The sequence below is a fragment of the Euleptes europaea genome, chromosome 14, assembly GCF_029931775.1.
Source record: "Euleptes europaea isolate rEulEur1 chromosome 14, rEulEur1.hap1, whole genome shotgun sequence".
Lineage (NCBI taxonomy): Eukaryota > Metazoa > Chordata > Lepidosauria > Squamata > Sphaerodactylidae > Euleptes > Euleptes europaea.
This window is the reverse complement of record NC_079325.1, coordinates 30,519,717-30,535,710: the sequence shown is the minus strand read 5'-3', so window position 1 is coordinate 30,535,710 and position 15,994 is coordinate 30,519,717. Positions and strand designations below refer to the sequence as shown.

Here is a 15,994-nt window from a genome sequence, read left to right as displayed (position 1 = left end):
AGGACCACAGCTAGCAATGGGCAGCTGGTGCCTTCAGGGAATCCTGCTTTCATCTCAGTGGAGAACAGCAGCCGACAGTGGCACGTGAGAGTGTTTTGGACTCAAATTAACACTATAGCATAACTAAGCGCTGAGTGGGGACCCCTGAAGCTCTCTGGGTGTCCTTGGGACAGCCACTTCCTCTGCACCTGCTCAGAAATACTTTATTACTAAAAATATTAAGGGGGTCACACCACGTTATACTATGTTTATATAAATTTTATTCATACATGTAATATGTAATTTTTAGGCTCAGATTATTTGTAGTAGCAGTAGTAGCTGTTGTTGTGGTTTTCTTATTATCTGTTGTAACTTTTGTTTGTTTTTGCTGGTCAGTGACTGTATTAATAAATTATTATTATACCTCTGCACCTGCCTCACTACAGGCTGTGATAAGAACAAAGAAGAAGACGAGTTGGTTTTTATATGCTGACTTTCTCTACCACTTAAGGGAGACTCAAACCGGCTTACAATCACCTTCCCTTGCCCTCCCCACACCAGACACCCTGTGAGGTAGGTGGGGCTGAGAGAGTGTGACTAGTCCAAGGTCACCCAGCTGGCTTCATGTGTAGGAGTGGGGAAACAAATCCAGTTCCCCAGATTAGCCTCCACCGCTCATGTGGAGGAGTGAGGAATCAAACCTGGTTCACCAGATCAGAGGCCACTGCTCCAAACCACCGTTCTTAACCACTACAGCACGCTGGGCAGCAGGGGGTAGGAAACCATGCATGTCATACTATGCTGCTTGGAGGAAGGGTAAAGCGGGTAGCACAAAGGGGTATTTGGCTCATGAACGAAACTCCTCAAACACCTGAAAATGGGACAAGCCTTCAGGATAACTAGCAGCTGCCCTAAGGGGACACAGCCAAGCCCCTCTTCTAGCACCCTAGCTCCTCCCCCTCACAACAGGCTACTTCCGTAGCCATTCACCCCAAGGCAGCCCTCACAGCCTGAGGGCGCCCACAAGGCCCTTTCCATCAGCCTAGTTTAGGCATCCACTCCGGGTCTGGGATCCTCTGTCCAAAATAGACCATGGCCATACCACTTGGCACTGCTACAGTGATCTTACCGCTTGTCCTCCCCCAACACCAATTTTTTGCTGTTGTAACAAAGCAAGCCACTCTGGCAGGCCCGCTCACTCTTTGCTCAGCTCTTAAGACATTTACGCCATTAATAAATAATACAAGTCAATAAATAACGCCATTAGAGGATCCTTTGAAAAAGGGGAATAGGTACTTTATCTCAGGAAATGAAACTGCAGTTCTCCAGGCATCTCCAACCCAATGCAAGTCTCGTACAAAATGAATCCTGTTCTTACCTTCCCAAAACTGCCCACCATTTCCTGTACTAAGGACCTCATTGGCGCAATATAGATAATTTTGAAGTCATCCACGTTAATGGTCCCATCAAGGTTGATATGTTTGCCTATCTCACGCAACATACACATCAAGGCCACATTGGTTTTCCCAGCACCCTGGAAAATAAGCATTAAGATTATACTTTGACACCACAAAAGCACGCACAGAAACACTCCCTCCCTTATTAGCAAGGCTAAAGATGTCAGGGTCCCAACAGATCCATTTGTTTTGATGATACAGAACAACGGGAAGGACACTTACGGTGGGCGCACACAGAAGCAGGTTCATGTCTGTCTCGAGTGCCGCACGATACAGTTTGCTCTGAATGCGATTTAGTGTTTTGAATCCTTCAAATCCAGCCTGAGCATATTTAGGGAGTTTCTCCACAGGAACCAGTTGCTGTAAAGGAGAATCATCATTAGGAAAAGAAATCTTTGTACAACATATTCATTACTCAAGCGAGTCAGAAATAAGCCTGAAACAAATATGGGGCCAAACAGAAGGGCTTCAAATCAATTAATAATCTCTGCAGAGCAGAGAGTACGCCACTCACTTATCACAAAGCAGGCAGTGGAATAACTAACAGCAATCAAAAATGGTAGGGGAAGGATTAAAACCCCAACAAAAACCCCTCTTTGTGCAGCAAAACAAGCCAACGAGCAGCATGGTGATCGGAAGTGGGATGAACAGCCAGTCCTAACGTATTTGTGAAGGATCACAACTCTGTGCTAGAGCCCAGGCTTAGCATGGAGAAAGTCCCTGGTTCAATACCTGACATTCCCAGTTAAAGGATCTCAAGTAATAACTGCTGAGCAAGTCCTTTTTCTGCCTGAGACCCCTGGCAAGCCACTGCCAGTAAGAGCAACAATACTGATCTAGACAGGCCAGTGGTCTGACAGTGTATAAGGCAGCTTCATATGTGTATCATGTTGCATGACACTTCTGACAGGTCAGCACCAGCCACTGAAGCCAAGGCACTACCATTCTGACATCTTTCCGATCGCTGAGGACTTCCAAAAGGGGTTTGGTATGAGTACCCTTTGGAGAGGGAAGTGCTAGTGTCGCCAGGGATGGGGCTTTCTTGATGGTGGCATTGAAGATGTGGAATAATCGCCTTTCAAAAAAAGATACATCAAGAACTTTATTTACACCAGTATTTTAAAACTGGAAATTTCCCTGGAATAATGCTGTTTTTGTATTTCTGTACATCATCTTGAGCAATCCCACACAGAAAGCCAACAGACAGGAAGTAGCTTGCATCATCATCTTCTCCTCCATATTACCCTTACAACAATCTTGGGCCTTCAGCTTAATCTGACTCACAAGGTCATCCAGAAAGTTTCCATGACAGAGCAGGGATTCAAACCGGGCTCTCCTAGATCTTAGTCTGACACTCTAACCCAGTGGTTCTCAACCTTTTCCCCTCCATTCCCCCCTTTCACCATTGTTCAGATTATAATTCCCCCACTTCCCAAGATAGTCTAACAAAAAAAAAAGAAAAAGAAAAAACCCTACAATTTTACAGATTGTACATAATCTACATGACATCACACTTTGCTGAATAGTGGTCCCAATTCCTCCCCCCCAGAACCCTAACATTCCCCCCTTTGTTGAGAACCCATGCTCTAACCACTACACCACACCTGCTCTAGGTCCTCTTTCCCCCACCACCACTGTACAAGCATCAAAATAGTAAAAAACAAATCAGTAGTTACCAACCACTGCAAACCCTGCTTCTAGCTTGAGAGGCTAAGTAATGAGATTAGAAGCACTTCACTGATGTTCAAGCCAAGAACCACCAGCCAAGTGGACTCCATGAATACTGAAGGCATCCAGCTGTCTACTGTAGACATGACTACAAGGCCCTAACCCTGTGCCCTATTTCTACGGGTGAGAAAGAAAGAAGTCACCAACCTCTTCGGAGCCAAAAGGCTTTGGCTTCAGGGCAGGGACATGAACTTCCTCGTAGCCTTTGCGCTGTCTACGAAAAGAGCCATCCGGCAGCTGGCATCGCTTGTTGGCCATGAAGTGACTACCTTGAGCAAATACCAGGTCCTCAAGGTCCAAAACCTGCCGGGGGGCTAATGCCTGAAATTGAAGACGAAAACCAAGACAAAGAGCACATCACTCTTAACCAAAACTCGCAAAGGAGAAAACAGGACCGAAATCACTGCAAGTTTTCTACCTATGTAGCTTGCTTTAAGTCATTTTTTTTGTTAAGATTAATATGGCACTTTGCTATAGTTATTTTGAAATTTGTCACAAAACACTATTGTTATTTGGAAATGTGGTATAAACTTGGTTATGCATTATATACTCATGGTAATAAATTTGTTGAATTGGTAAGGACAATTGGTCCATGCGCTTCACTACACTGTGATTATTTTGGTTCTTGCTTGCCCTGTACTCCCTTTCCTTATTAAAAAACAAGTAGCTTGTTTGGCAAGAGGCTGAGGGGACTGTTCTTCCTTGTTAGGAGGCAACCCGAGATGCAGAATCTTTTGCATGGCTGCTCTTGCTCATATAGCCCCTAGCACCCTAACAATCACCACTGACTGAGTAAATTAAATACCTCCCCTCCTTGGTCCAGATCCATAGTTTCCAGGTCAGTGTCCATGCGGGACTGGCGGACACGTTCTCTGCGAGAGCGTTCCTCCTGAAGAAGTTGAAAGAAATTGCAAGTAAGTGTAGGTTTCAGCTCCTCAGGCAGCTCAGCAAAGGCCAGGTTCTGCAGAAATTATTCAGCTTTCTTTGTCCAAGATTTTAAGGCATCTCAGACTTTCTTTAAAGGTTTGTTTTATCAAGAGAAAGAAAATGGCGTTCATATTGTGTGTGCAGTGTTTCATTCACAAAGACATAAAGAAAAATAATGCAACAAAACATTTTACACAATAGATTCAACAACACTCCTACCCTGCCACAAACCAGAGCAACCCAGCCCTTGTAGAGAGCTGAACTGCAATACAAAACTGTTACACATTCAGACAGGGGCTTTGGGCAAGTTTCTGACTGCATTCAGAGATCCCAATAGTCACCATCGAATCAATAATTTACACACACACCTAGGTTTCACCAAAGCTTGTTGTGATGCCTGAAAGCTTCTCTTTCTTTCACAACTCACAGAGCAATCAGAGTAAAAAGAAGGTATTGCAACCCATCTTGATGCTTTGGACAGCCATCAAAGTGAATTTTTACCCGAGTTTTGCCCCACCCCACCTTCAATCCTTACCCGGATCAGATCTTCCTTTTCTGTCTCATGCAGCTGATATAGGAACTTTGACAGCTCAGGATCCGACTCCATCTTTCCCATAATCCTTTCCTTCTCAGCTTCACTCTGAGCACTAGCCAGGAGGGTACAGTACAAGACTGGGGAGAGAGCAAACAACAGCTGTGTCCGGTGTGACGTGCCAAACAGAACATACCCAGATATTCCTGAAGGTTGGCAAACAAAATATGTGTCCTGCAAGCCAGTGACATGAGCCGTTCCCCGCTCCTCACCGCACTGTGAACTATGGTATAAAGGTGGCATAAAAGACAGACTGCGGATACTTTAAATGTTTAGCACATAAGATACAGATCTGTGAAGATTAAATACAGTGACATCCACAGAAGATGCCATTATACAGTACACTTTGGTATCCTCTGTTGCTACCAGCCTCTCCCTTGTGACTTTTAACACTCACCGGTTCACTGTCACTTAGCAAAGCACATCACTACCCACAACTAAATCATCATTCTCAGGATCTAGTACAGGGTTCGGAATAAAGCATGAGCACAGAGAATTACAGTACAGTACAAAATTCCTTTCCTTTTATTTCAGGCTCATCTGACCAAAGGTCTTCAGCACAATATGCATAGGACAGTACAAAATTTAGACACTGGTCCACATTTGATCATAACTGTGTGAGTACTAGCTGCATTGTTCGGGACAGAACAAAATATGAATCGTTGCTCAAACAACTGCAGAAGAAGCGAATTCATGCCAGTACCTGAAGCACACACATCCCAAGGCCTGCTACCCTGACCACAGCAGATACTTATTTTGTTTATATCCCTCCCTTTCTCCCCAATGGGGACCCAAAGCAGCTTACATTGTCCCCCTCTCCTCTATACTGTATCCTCCCAACAACCCTGTGAAGTAGGGTCATCCAGCAAGCTTCCACGGCAGAGAGGAGATATGAACCTGGGTCTCCCAGATCCAAGTCTGGCACTCTAACCACTACACCCTTCTGTTTCTCTTACTCACTCATCATTCTGTGTTGCCTCAGCACTTTAATGAAGTCAAATGTGTTAAAGCCCAGGAGCAGAACCAGCTGGTTTTCACATTCTCTGTCATCACTGGCAGTCTAGAAAGAGATGGAACAAAGGGAGGGAGAGCTCATTCAACTGTCCACTGAGAACCATTCCTCCTCACAGAGAAGCTGCCGCTTATGTTTAGCTTGGAAAGAAGGCGGCTGAGGGGAGACATGATAGAGGTCTATAAAATTATGCATGCAGACAGGGAGACGTTTTTCTCCCTCTCCCATAATACTAGAACATGGGGTCACCTGCTAAAGCTGGAGGGTGAGAGATTCAAAACAGATAAAAGGAAGTATTTTTTCACACAACGCATAGTTAAATTGTGGAACTCCCTGCCCCAGGATGTGGTGATGGCTGCCAGCTTGGAGGGCTTTAAGAGGGGAGTGGACATATTCATGGAGGAGAGGGGTATTCATGGCTGTTAGTTAGAATGGATACTAGTCATGCTGCATACCTATTCTCTCTAGTATCAGAGGAGCATGCCTATTATTTTGGGTGCGGTGGAACACAGGCAGGATGGTGCTGCTGCACTCGTCTTGTTAGTGGCTTCCTAGAGGCACCTGGTTGGCCACTGTGTGAACAGACTGCTGGACTTGATGGGCCTTGGTCTGATCCAGCAGGGCCTTTCTTATGTTCTTATGCAGAAACACATGCAATCAGATGGTTGACCAAACACTAAACTATGTAGCATTTTAAAAGTCACATTAATGAGAGAATGAACCTGGGGGACCGTCACTTGAAGCATCTCCAGGATTTTTTCCAAAGGGTATAGAAGACACAGAATCTCTCACAGATCTGCCTCCTCATCCTCAGCATTCAAATCACAAGAAGATGAAGAAGAGTTGGTTTTTATACGCCAACTTTCTCTACCACTTGAGGAAGAATCAAACCGGCTTACAATCACCTTCCCCTCCCCTCCCCACAACAGACACCCTGTGAGGTAGGTGGGGCTGAGTGAGTTCGGAGAGAACTGTGACTAGCCCAAGGTCACCCAGCTGGCTTCATGTGTAGGAGTGGGGAAATCAACACGGTTCACCAGATTAGCCTCCACCACTCATGTGGAGGAGTGGAAAATCAAACCCAGTTCTCCAGATCAGAGTCCACCACTCCAAACCACCACTCTTAACCACTACTACATCATGCCACTGAAAAGGCCAGAACAGTTCTGGGTCAGAGTGAGATGGTTCAAATTCTTTCTTACCCCTTCACAAGAGTAAGCCACCTCAGTATTCACTTCCCATACATAGATTAACTTTTTTCTCTAACAAGTGACTAACAAGACAAGCACCACAAGAGCTCATGGCTGCAGCCTCAAAAGGAATAAAAGGGAACAGCACACCTTTAATATTTCTAGGACTTCATCTGCCTTTTTCTGGGATACAATGGCATCATCGTAGAAACGGCTCAGCTGCCGCTGCAGCCAGAAGGCATCAATGTCCCGGGGGTGGAGATCTTTCTTCTTGGAGCTCATCAGCTCACCCGATGCCACAAGCTAAGAGGAACACCACCACAATGTTTTCACAAAGAGCCTTAAGAATCACATTGAAACATACAGCAGGTAAGGCTTTTAAGTACTACTGTGTGGGTCTGCACGCAGAGGGACCACTACAAGGCTACCCCAATATACAAGTGATAGGAAATCACCAAGTTATTACTCTGCACCATTGCAAAATGAGACAAGTAAGATGGCAAATGCCCTGTGTTTTCCCAGGATGACTTACATTGGCTGAAAGTGTGCAACGGACAACAGCCTCATCCCCTTCCATGTCATCGTCAGATGCTTCATCCCGCACTTCGCCATAAACATCTTCGTCCCCTTCCTGTTGGAGCAAAAGACCTTCTCAGTTAGAGGCTCCTTCCAAACATGTTGCCCAACATTTCCAACCATGCAGCATTTCCATTAGCAGCACGGTAGCAGCTGGACAAACAGACTGAAGAGCAAGATAATGATTCTACAAGCAGAACAGAGATCAAGTCATACTTGAGGCAAGAAAGGGTTTGGGTCACTCTAGTAAAACTCTAGTGAGGACAGTTGCACTTGGACCTGGGCCTTCCTCTTCCTGGAAGATTTAAACAAGGCTTCTTCTACCATATCCTCTTCAGCAGAGAGAAAAGCAAGATCTGGGGCCAGTGGGCCAGTTTAGCAAATGCTCCATTAACAAGCCATGAAAAAACAAAATTATATGGGGCAGAAATCAGGCTTAGTACTGCTGATAGCAATGTTCTAATTATCACAAAAAAACTCTTCTGGCTATGTACATGCAACTAGAGAGAGAGGATTAGGCAGGGAGAGAGAGGGCTATTGCCTGTGCAGTACTGCCCAAATTTACCCCCACCCTCTCCTGTACAGCCAGCATGGTGTAGTGGTTAAGAGTGGTGGACTCTGATCTGGAGAACCAGATTAAGATTCCCCACTCCTTCACATGAAGCATACTGGGTGAACTTGGGCTAGTCATGGTTCTCTCAAAACTCTCTCAGTCCCACCTACCTCACAAGGTGCCTGTTGTGAGGAGAGGAAGGGATGGTGATTGTAAGCCGCTTTGAGATTCCTTAAGGTAGAGAAAAGTGGGGTATAAAAATCAATTCTTCTTCTGTAGACATGGGTATTTTTTTGGTAATGTGTGTGGGAGCAACAGGTTATCTTATGTTGTGAAGGCTGCTCTGTAAGCCTCTCTCTACTTCCTAGCTTATCCACATCAGAAGAGTATGATTATTTACTTACCTCTTCATCTGACTCAAACTGCACATTCACTCCATAGGTCTCATCAATGTTGTCATCTAGAAAAGAGAGAAACAAATCAGAAACAAGAAGCACAGTTTCAGATCTGTAGAACTCCTCACGGCCAAGAACACAGAGTTCATTATTTAAAAGAATGATGCTCCTGCAGGGAGATGAGCAACAGCCCCATGATTAATTTAGCATGCGACAGAAATGGGGGAAAGTCCGCACAGGTTGAAGCCCAGAAACTCCCTGTACATGCCAAGCTGGCAGTGCTCAACTGACAAAACACAATGAATGAATGGTTTTATTTGCATATAGACGTAGGCCATTACAAACATGTCAACAATACCACAAATACATAATAAAAGGAAAATACTAGGTTAAAAATTGCTAGATTGTTAACATACATAATAAAACTATGCTAAATTGATGCATACAGAGCAACAACAGCTAAAAACTGTGGCGGTGTCCCAATCGGCCAGTGAGACCTTGCAACCATTAAAATCAACTCGAAGGAAGCAACCATATTGGACTTTATTTTCTTTGCCAAATTCAGTACTTTGCAAGCCTGTCCTAGCATACAGTTAAGGCAGATCGTGGTGGCCTATAGTCAGCTAAAGCCAGTGTGCAGCAGACGTTCCAGCATGCTGCCACACAGCAAGGGAGTTAAGGTATGGCGCAATCAGGCCATTGGTTCTTTTAGCAAAATTCTGTCTTATTGTTACTAACAGTGGCTCTCTCAGGTCTCAAAGCAGGGCCTTCCCAGGCCATTTAACCAGAGATCCTTTAACTAGAGATGCTGGGGATTGGACCTCGGTTCTTCTGCATGTAACACAGGTACTCTAACACACCGTGTGCTTTTCTGCACAATCGCTAAAGTGGTCACAAAAGCAGCACAAACTACAAAACATCTATGGTATTAAACATGAGTTTGCGATTGTCAGAGCGTAAATTTAAGAATAATTCAAAGACATTCATTCAGACAACATCTAAGAAAGGCAGAGAATGCCTTTTATGGAAGAATTTTAAGATAAAGTTAGAAAGCAAGGTGCAGAAATCATCAATGGCTGTGAACCTTGCCTTCAATAAAAAGAAGGCTGTCAATCTCTCTATTATTCTACATAGGATGCAAATTACAAATGGTGAACCTAGGCTCTAACTATAAAAGGGGCTCAACTTAAGCACCATACCCATGTTCTGGATCTCCTTGTCCCCGCCATAGTCTGTGATTTTCTTGCCCAAGTTCACCAGCACGTGGTAACGGGTATCATCTGTCTGTCCCAGAAGCAGGTCGATCTCTTTCCGCCGCTCCTTATCTCGTAGCTTCTCGTTCTTCAGGACAGCCAGGACCTCATCGGCAGCTCCACACAAAATGTCTCTGGGCTGCGAAAAACAAGAGTTAACTTAATGAATCTGATGTCTGCCTGCCACATTTACTTCATTATGCACACTGTTATTTCTTGGTTGTGAAACCAAAGCAAGACAAGGCAGTTCTTTCTGATGATGGGGCCAGTCAAACATAAAGATGGTCAAACATTTATTGAGAAACCACATTTAGCTCTGAAACACAACCAGCTTATTATAATTTATTTTATTTATAGCATCATTGGAGTGATTTAATATTGCTTCACACAGATTACTTTGTTTGCAAGCTAACTTTGTTTTTAAAAGACGGCAGAGGTTGACATCTTCGCTTTAACCATCGATTCTGCACACCAACATCCACAGCACCCAGCCATCTCTCACCTGATCCCCAAGTGCTGCCTGAATGAAGCTCAGTAGCACTTCATAGGTTTCCCGGGTCTCCTTGGTTTTGGGCTTGTAGATAATTCCCACCATCTCATCGATGCCCTCAGAAAGCAGAGTGTAGCCTTTCATCTTGTTGATGTCATGTCTGTCCTCATCACGTTTCCTTCTCCTAGAAAGCAAAGACCACATCACAATCAGGAAAAAAAATTAGAATCTCTCTCCAGCACACAAGAAGAGAAAGGCAAGGAACAAACACATCCTCTCAAGTGAAATACACAAAATTACAAAGCTCTGCTTTTACGAATGCTGGGGTACTAACCAGTTAATGCATACCATAAATTACTATGTTTCAAGTTTAGAAAATCAAATTATTGATATCTGGCAGAGTAGTTTTTTCATCACTAATGATCCTTAAAAAGGGTGATGAGGGCTGGAGGTGGATGAGAAACTTGGAGTGGATAGCAAATTAAACCAGGAGGGGAGAAATGGAAGTAGTCTGCTTTGCTCTCATCATGGAGCTGGGACAGCTGAACAACACACAAAGGAAGACTGTGAATAAGACCAAATCACAAATGAATGAAAGAAACAATGGACTGTACTAGGGTCCCTCCGCTGGATTAAGGAATCTTGCACTTTTAATCTACTGACAGCATTCATTAGTTTAATAATAAAATTTATTTGTGGGTATTATGCCAGATAAAATAGAAACCAACCTTACAAGGAACAGATTTACAAACCAAGGCTGGCAAAATTAAGAATCACCTGATTGTACATTTTCACAGTAAGATTGAGGGCATACTCTAAAGCGACGTACCTTCAATGCATAATTAGTTTTCCTACTGAAAGGGCAGGGAAGATTTCAGGGTTATAAGGGATTGCAATCAACGTCTGAACAGCAGCCGTTGAGGCTCCCCAAAACAATGAGTATTATAGTCCTAGGGCACACTACATTTAAATGCAGCAATATCATGAACAGCAGGTATATACCATTACTTATTCCACAGGGCAGCATAACAAAGGCATGCAACTGCTACAGAGCACACAACAAACGCATTCACATCTTTGTGTTATCTTTAGGAACTTTGCAGAGGATAACAATAAAAGTCCCCACATCAATGCTAACTATTACTTAAAATATTTGAATACACAGTAGGACTATCATCAGCCGAAGACCACTTCACATATGACAGTTTGCCACGTAGAAGTCAGTCTGTGTGTACGTGCATAGCCACATTATGGGTGTTGCGTTGTTTTTTTGTTTACCGTTGGAATTACATTAACTGGGTAGACTCAGGGGCCGATCCATATGGTCAGTTCGATTTTGGTCCACCTAACTGCCTTAATAAACACACACACACACCATTCGCCAGAATCCCTTACCACTTGGCATGTAGTAGTGTATATTTGCGTAAGAAATTGTAACACAAAGCAGCTCTTAGACGGGAAAAATTATGGCTGAAACTGGGAGCCTGCAATCTAAGAACTGGCTTCTTAGGTCAAGTTGGCATATGAAATTTAGTCTCATCCCCATTGCTTCTTGTTCCTCATGGCTTCTCTTATGGTTGCCAGAACACAATGCTATGGGGGAAGTTAAAATAGGCAGCATCCCTCTTTTAGAATCTGGACCTAGCTATCTTATGCTCCCTTAAGTCCCTGGCCAACAACCCACAGCAGTCAACCAATAATATCACCTCCAGTCTCTAGACCCTCTGTGCAGTTTTGCCCCATCTGTACATCCTGCTTGGCCTTCACTTTCTTCAACCCACTCTCTACTGCTCATTGTTTTCTCAACTTCCTGCCTTTCAGTCCACTTCCTACTGTGTCCCTCTTGCCCCAGCCACCCTTATTTCTTGACCACTGTCCCAGCATTGCTCTGTTCCTTCCCCACACTGTTTATCTCTTCTTGACCATGTACTATGAACTCTCTTTTTTTTTATTTAGCCCCTTCTTGCTTCAATTCCTTGCTTCTTACATTCTATTATCGAAGATTCCCTTCAGATTCTCTCAGTCCACGGCCTACATCCTTGAACCTTCCTATCTCTTAGCAACCTGCTCCTTATGTTACAGGACTTTTCCCCAGTCTTCAGCATGCTTCCATGTGATATTACAACTCCAATCAAACTGACAACTTACCAGTCCCTCAAACAAGCCATAGTTCTGCACCCCAGCTCAGTCTGGACCATAGTTCTGGACCAGTTCAGTCAATCAGCATCAGAGTTTTCAATGACAAGTGACATATAATACAGGATTCACGCACAGGATCCAATCTTAGGAATGAAGTCTGCTGATTATTATAACACCTAGACTATAGGTAAGGTAAAGGTCCCCTGTGCAAGCACCAGGTCATTCCTGACCCATTGGGTGACATCACATCCCAACATTTCCAAGGCAGACTTTGTTTGCGGGGTGGTTTGCCAGTGCCTTCCCCAGTCACCTTCCCTTTACCCCCAGCAAGCTGGGTACTCATTTCACCGACCTCAGAAGGATGGAAGGCTGAGTCAACCTTGAGCCGGCTACCTGAAACCGACTTCCGTCGGGATCGAACTCAGGTCGTGAGCAAAGTTTTTGACTGCAGTACTGCAGCTTAACACTCTGCGAAATGGGGCTCGTGGAACACCTAGACTAGGTATATTTAAATATTCTTTACTGCCTTAGTTTCCTACAGAGAAACTCACTTGGCTCGTCTTTCCTCCTGCATCTGAGGTTTGGTCCTCTGGGCCTTGTCGCCCATACGAGTACCTTCCAGCTTCCCAACCAGGGACAGGACCTCCCCTGTAGGCTCATCACGCCGGGTCCTGTCTATCAAGGAACGGTCAGCTTGAAGTACAAGGTTTGAGTTCTGGGGGGAAAAATGATAGCACAAGAGAAAGAGATCAAGATTTTGGAGATGGCCATGAAGCACAGACATTCCTGCTTTTAGCAATACATTGTGAAGACTGGGCAGCATTCCATCATCTCCCAGCCTGCTGCATGTGAAAAATGAAAGAATAAAATAAAAGGACAAATTTCATATGTTATCAGAAACAGCACCACTTATTTCCCATATCCACAGTCACTTGTGCAACAGAGAAAGTATTTTTAAGCCCCCCTTTCCCCCTGTAAAGCGCTAACAACTCAACAACCATGAAGCAGGAAACTATTTTTATATTTTTAATAAGAAAAAAATAATTAAACCTCCTCACCCCTACCTGTATGGCCCTGATCCAAGCCAGGTTTGTAGACTGTCGATTTGCCTCTGAGAGACATACAACAATTCATAATCTGTATTGCATCTGATTTGGCTGTTAAGTGTCTATATGTGATAATAGCCTCTCTTATCTTTATAGCAAACAAGTTAATACAACTGCCCCTCTAGTCTATTATTGCTATTATCCGGGCAGATAATAATGTCCGCAGTAATGCCAACATATTTGTCCAGATATTATTGTTAGCTTTATGGTTAACAAGGCACATGGTACCGTTAGGCTTTTTTTATATATATATAATGACGATTCACCATCAGAGTCAGCGGGAAAAGACTGCAAGTGAATGAACAAATACTAAATGGCAATGCCAATAACATCAGTGCAGTTATTTGCACAGATTATTCATTAACAGTAACAAATGAGCATCAAGGGAGAGGCCGTGGCCCAGTGGCAGAGCATCTGCTTGGCATGCAGAAGGTCCCGGGTTCAATCCCCGCCATCTCCAGTTGAAGGGACTACTAGGCAAATAGGTGATGTGAGAGACCTCCGCCTGAGACCCTAGAGAGCCGCTGCCAGTCTGAGTAGACAATACTGACTTCGATGGGCCAAGGGTCTGGTTCAGTCTATAGCAGCTTCATGCGTTCAAGTGAGAACAAGGCTCGGCTGCGCACATTTCTCCTGGATAAGGAGGAACCCAAGGCCGCCTCAGAAACCCTCGACCCTTCCCTTCGCAGTACTCACCGCCTTGTACTCATACTGCAGGCTACGGGCGGTCACGTCCGCCATGGCGGCCCCGTCGCCTCTTTCCCGGCTCCGCTAACGGTCCGGAGGGCGAAGGCTTCCAGTCCCGGCCGGCCTGTCTCCGCTGCTCCTCAGACGCAGCAAAACGGCGCCCGCACGCACTTCGGAACACACCGCTAGTTCCACTTCCGGGTCACATCCACATAGCCTTCCTCTCTCCTGGGAGGTGAATGTCCTAGAGGCGTTTCCGGTTCCTAAGTGGCTGCGCGGAGGGGTGGCGACGAACGACAAAGAAAAAGAACGGAGGTGTCATAGATGTTTGGGGCCAGAGCGGTTTCCTCGTTCTGTTCTGTATTAGGTTCCTGGGCCGTCGTATGGCGCCTTTCAAGGAGAGACAGGAAACGAGGGCTGCGGGTAACTCTTGGAATTTTTTTTTAAAATAGATTCCCCTACAAATATAGAGTGACTATGACACATATCCTGAATTTCTAGTGGAAACAGAAAGACACTGTTGCCCATGATCCTCTATGGACGCAATTTCATTATCTCTGATGCAAATCTGTGGACTGTCTCCTTTTTGATGCATGGGGGATGTGTGCTATTAAGACCTGCATAAGAGTTAGTCAAAGCGTCTAACGCAAGGACGATTTATGTATTGGATGAATGTATCTCCTACTCTTTCATCAATTCACACCAGCTTACAATATCATCAAGTTGAAACCTTGCCATCCTAAAACACAAAACAGTAAAATTATTATCAGAATTCCAGCGGACCAAGAACAATCCAAAAGAATCCAGGTAGGCAGAGCTGATGAGACAGAAATTTTTCAAGCCTTAGAAAGGTAGCCACAAAGGGGGTACTGCCATTTATGCATGGGTGGGGGGTTGCCTGGGATTTCCCCATCCGAATTCTCAAAACTATGGGGGCTTATTTTTGAGTTTTGAGAATTCAGATGGAGGAAATGTGCAGAGCACAGCAAATCCAAGGCAAAACCTCCCATGCATAAATGGCGGCACATCTACTCTTAGAGACTATTGCAGAGTTGAGGAGCAACTGCCAAAAGGGCATGCAATATTGTAGATAATGTACATACTTGTCAAGGTAGGAATGCAACTCAAAGCCCGCTGGGCTGACCTACAGTGGCACATGGGTTCATCCTGCATTTTGAGACGTGGAAGATGACGAGCCCATGAACAAGGGGAAATTACCATTGGTCTTTCTCTAACGGTACAAGCCAGTTGTGTGACACTTGTTACTAGATAGGCAACAACAGAAATAGCTCAGAAGTAAGTTTCCGCAGTGTTCAGTGGGGTTAAGTTCTCACAGGATTGTAGCTTTAATGAAGCAGGAGAGCAAGGGGGTCCTTTGAGGACATGTGACATTGACACAATCCAACTGGGCAGAGGGGGGGGTCAAGGTAGCTTTTTTTAAAAAAAAACTTTTTCTCTGTAGTGGGATTAAAATAGATCTGTGGCATTCTGCCAAGGACTGTGTTCCAGAAGGCTTAAGGTTTGTATGTGATGGCAGTATTTTTGGAAACACTGTCCATAGCTTTGGAAGGTCTGGATTCACAAGCAGCTACGGCACTAGAGAGATCAGAGCCCAAGACCTAGGCTATGCAATATGCCAACTCTATCTTCAAAGCTGCTGACTTGGAGTTTGTCCAGACAAAAATTAATCCTAAATCTGTACCCAAATGACCCAAATTTGGCCCTCAGATTATGCAACTAAAGAAGATGTGTGTACATTTTCTGTTTTGTGTTCACTTATTTGCATTAAGACAGAAGGACATGTTACCTCAGCAAGCATGTCATGGTTACAGCATAAATAAATAATTACAATACAAACAATCCTAAAATTTAGATGACAACACTCTTATTTTAGGGATTTATGTCAACAT

The 15,994-nt window shown here is 44.4% G+C and overlaps 1 protein-coding gene across 1 annotated transcript in view; it reads right to left on the bottom strand.

The window, feature by feature from the left end:
- SNRNP200 (small nuclear ribonucleoprotein U5 subunit 200) overlaps positions 1–14,166 on the bottom strand; it is a 38,461-nt gene extending 24,295 nt beyond the window's left edge. Inside the window, exons 1-13 of the mRNA XM_056860009.1 lie at positions 14,094–14,166; positions 12,843–13,006; positions 10,165–10,336; positions 9,609–9,801; positions 8,419–8,474; positions 7,418–7,516; positions 7,036–7,188; positions 5,644–5,743; positions 4,627–4,763; positions 3,970–4,053; positions 3,312–3,485; positions 1,659–1,796; positions 1,358–1,513 (exon numbers count right to left, since the gene is read on the bottom strand). Coding sequence (XP_056715987.1) covers positions 1,358–1,513; positions 1,659–1,796; positions 3,312–3,485; positions 3,970–4,053; positions 4,627–4,763; positions 5,644–5,743; positions 7,036–7,188; positions 7,418–7,516; positions 8,419–8,474; positions 9,609–9,801; positions 10,165–10,336; positions 12,843–13,006; positions 14,094–14,138 — 1,671 coding nt within the window. The 5' untranslated portion in view covers positions 14,139–14,166. The remainder of the gene's footprint in view (positions 1–1,357; positions 1,514–1,658; positions 1,797–3,311; positions 3,486–3,969; positions 4,054–4,626; positions 4,764–5,643; positions 5,744–7,035; positions 7,189–7,417; positions 7,517–8,418; positions 8,475–9,608; positions 9,802–10,164; positions 10,337–12,842; positions 13,007–14,093) is intronic.
- Between the last annotated feature and the right edge of the window lie 1,828 nt (positions 14,167–15,994).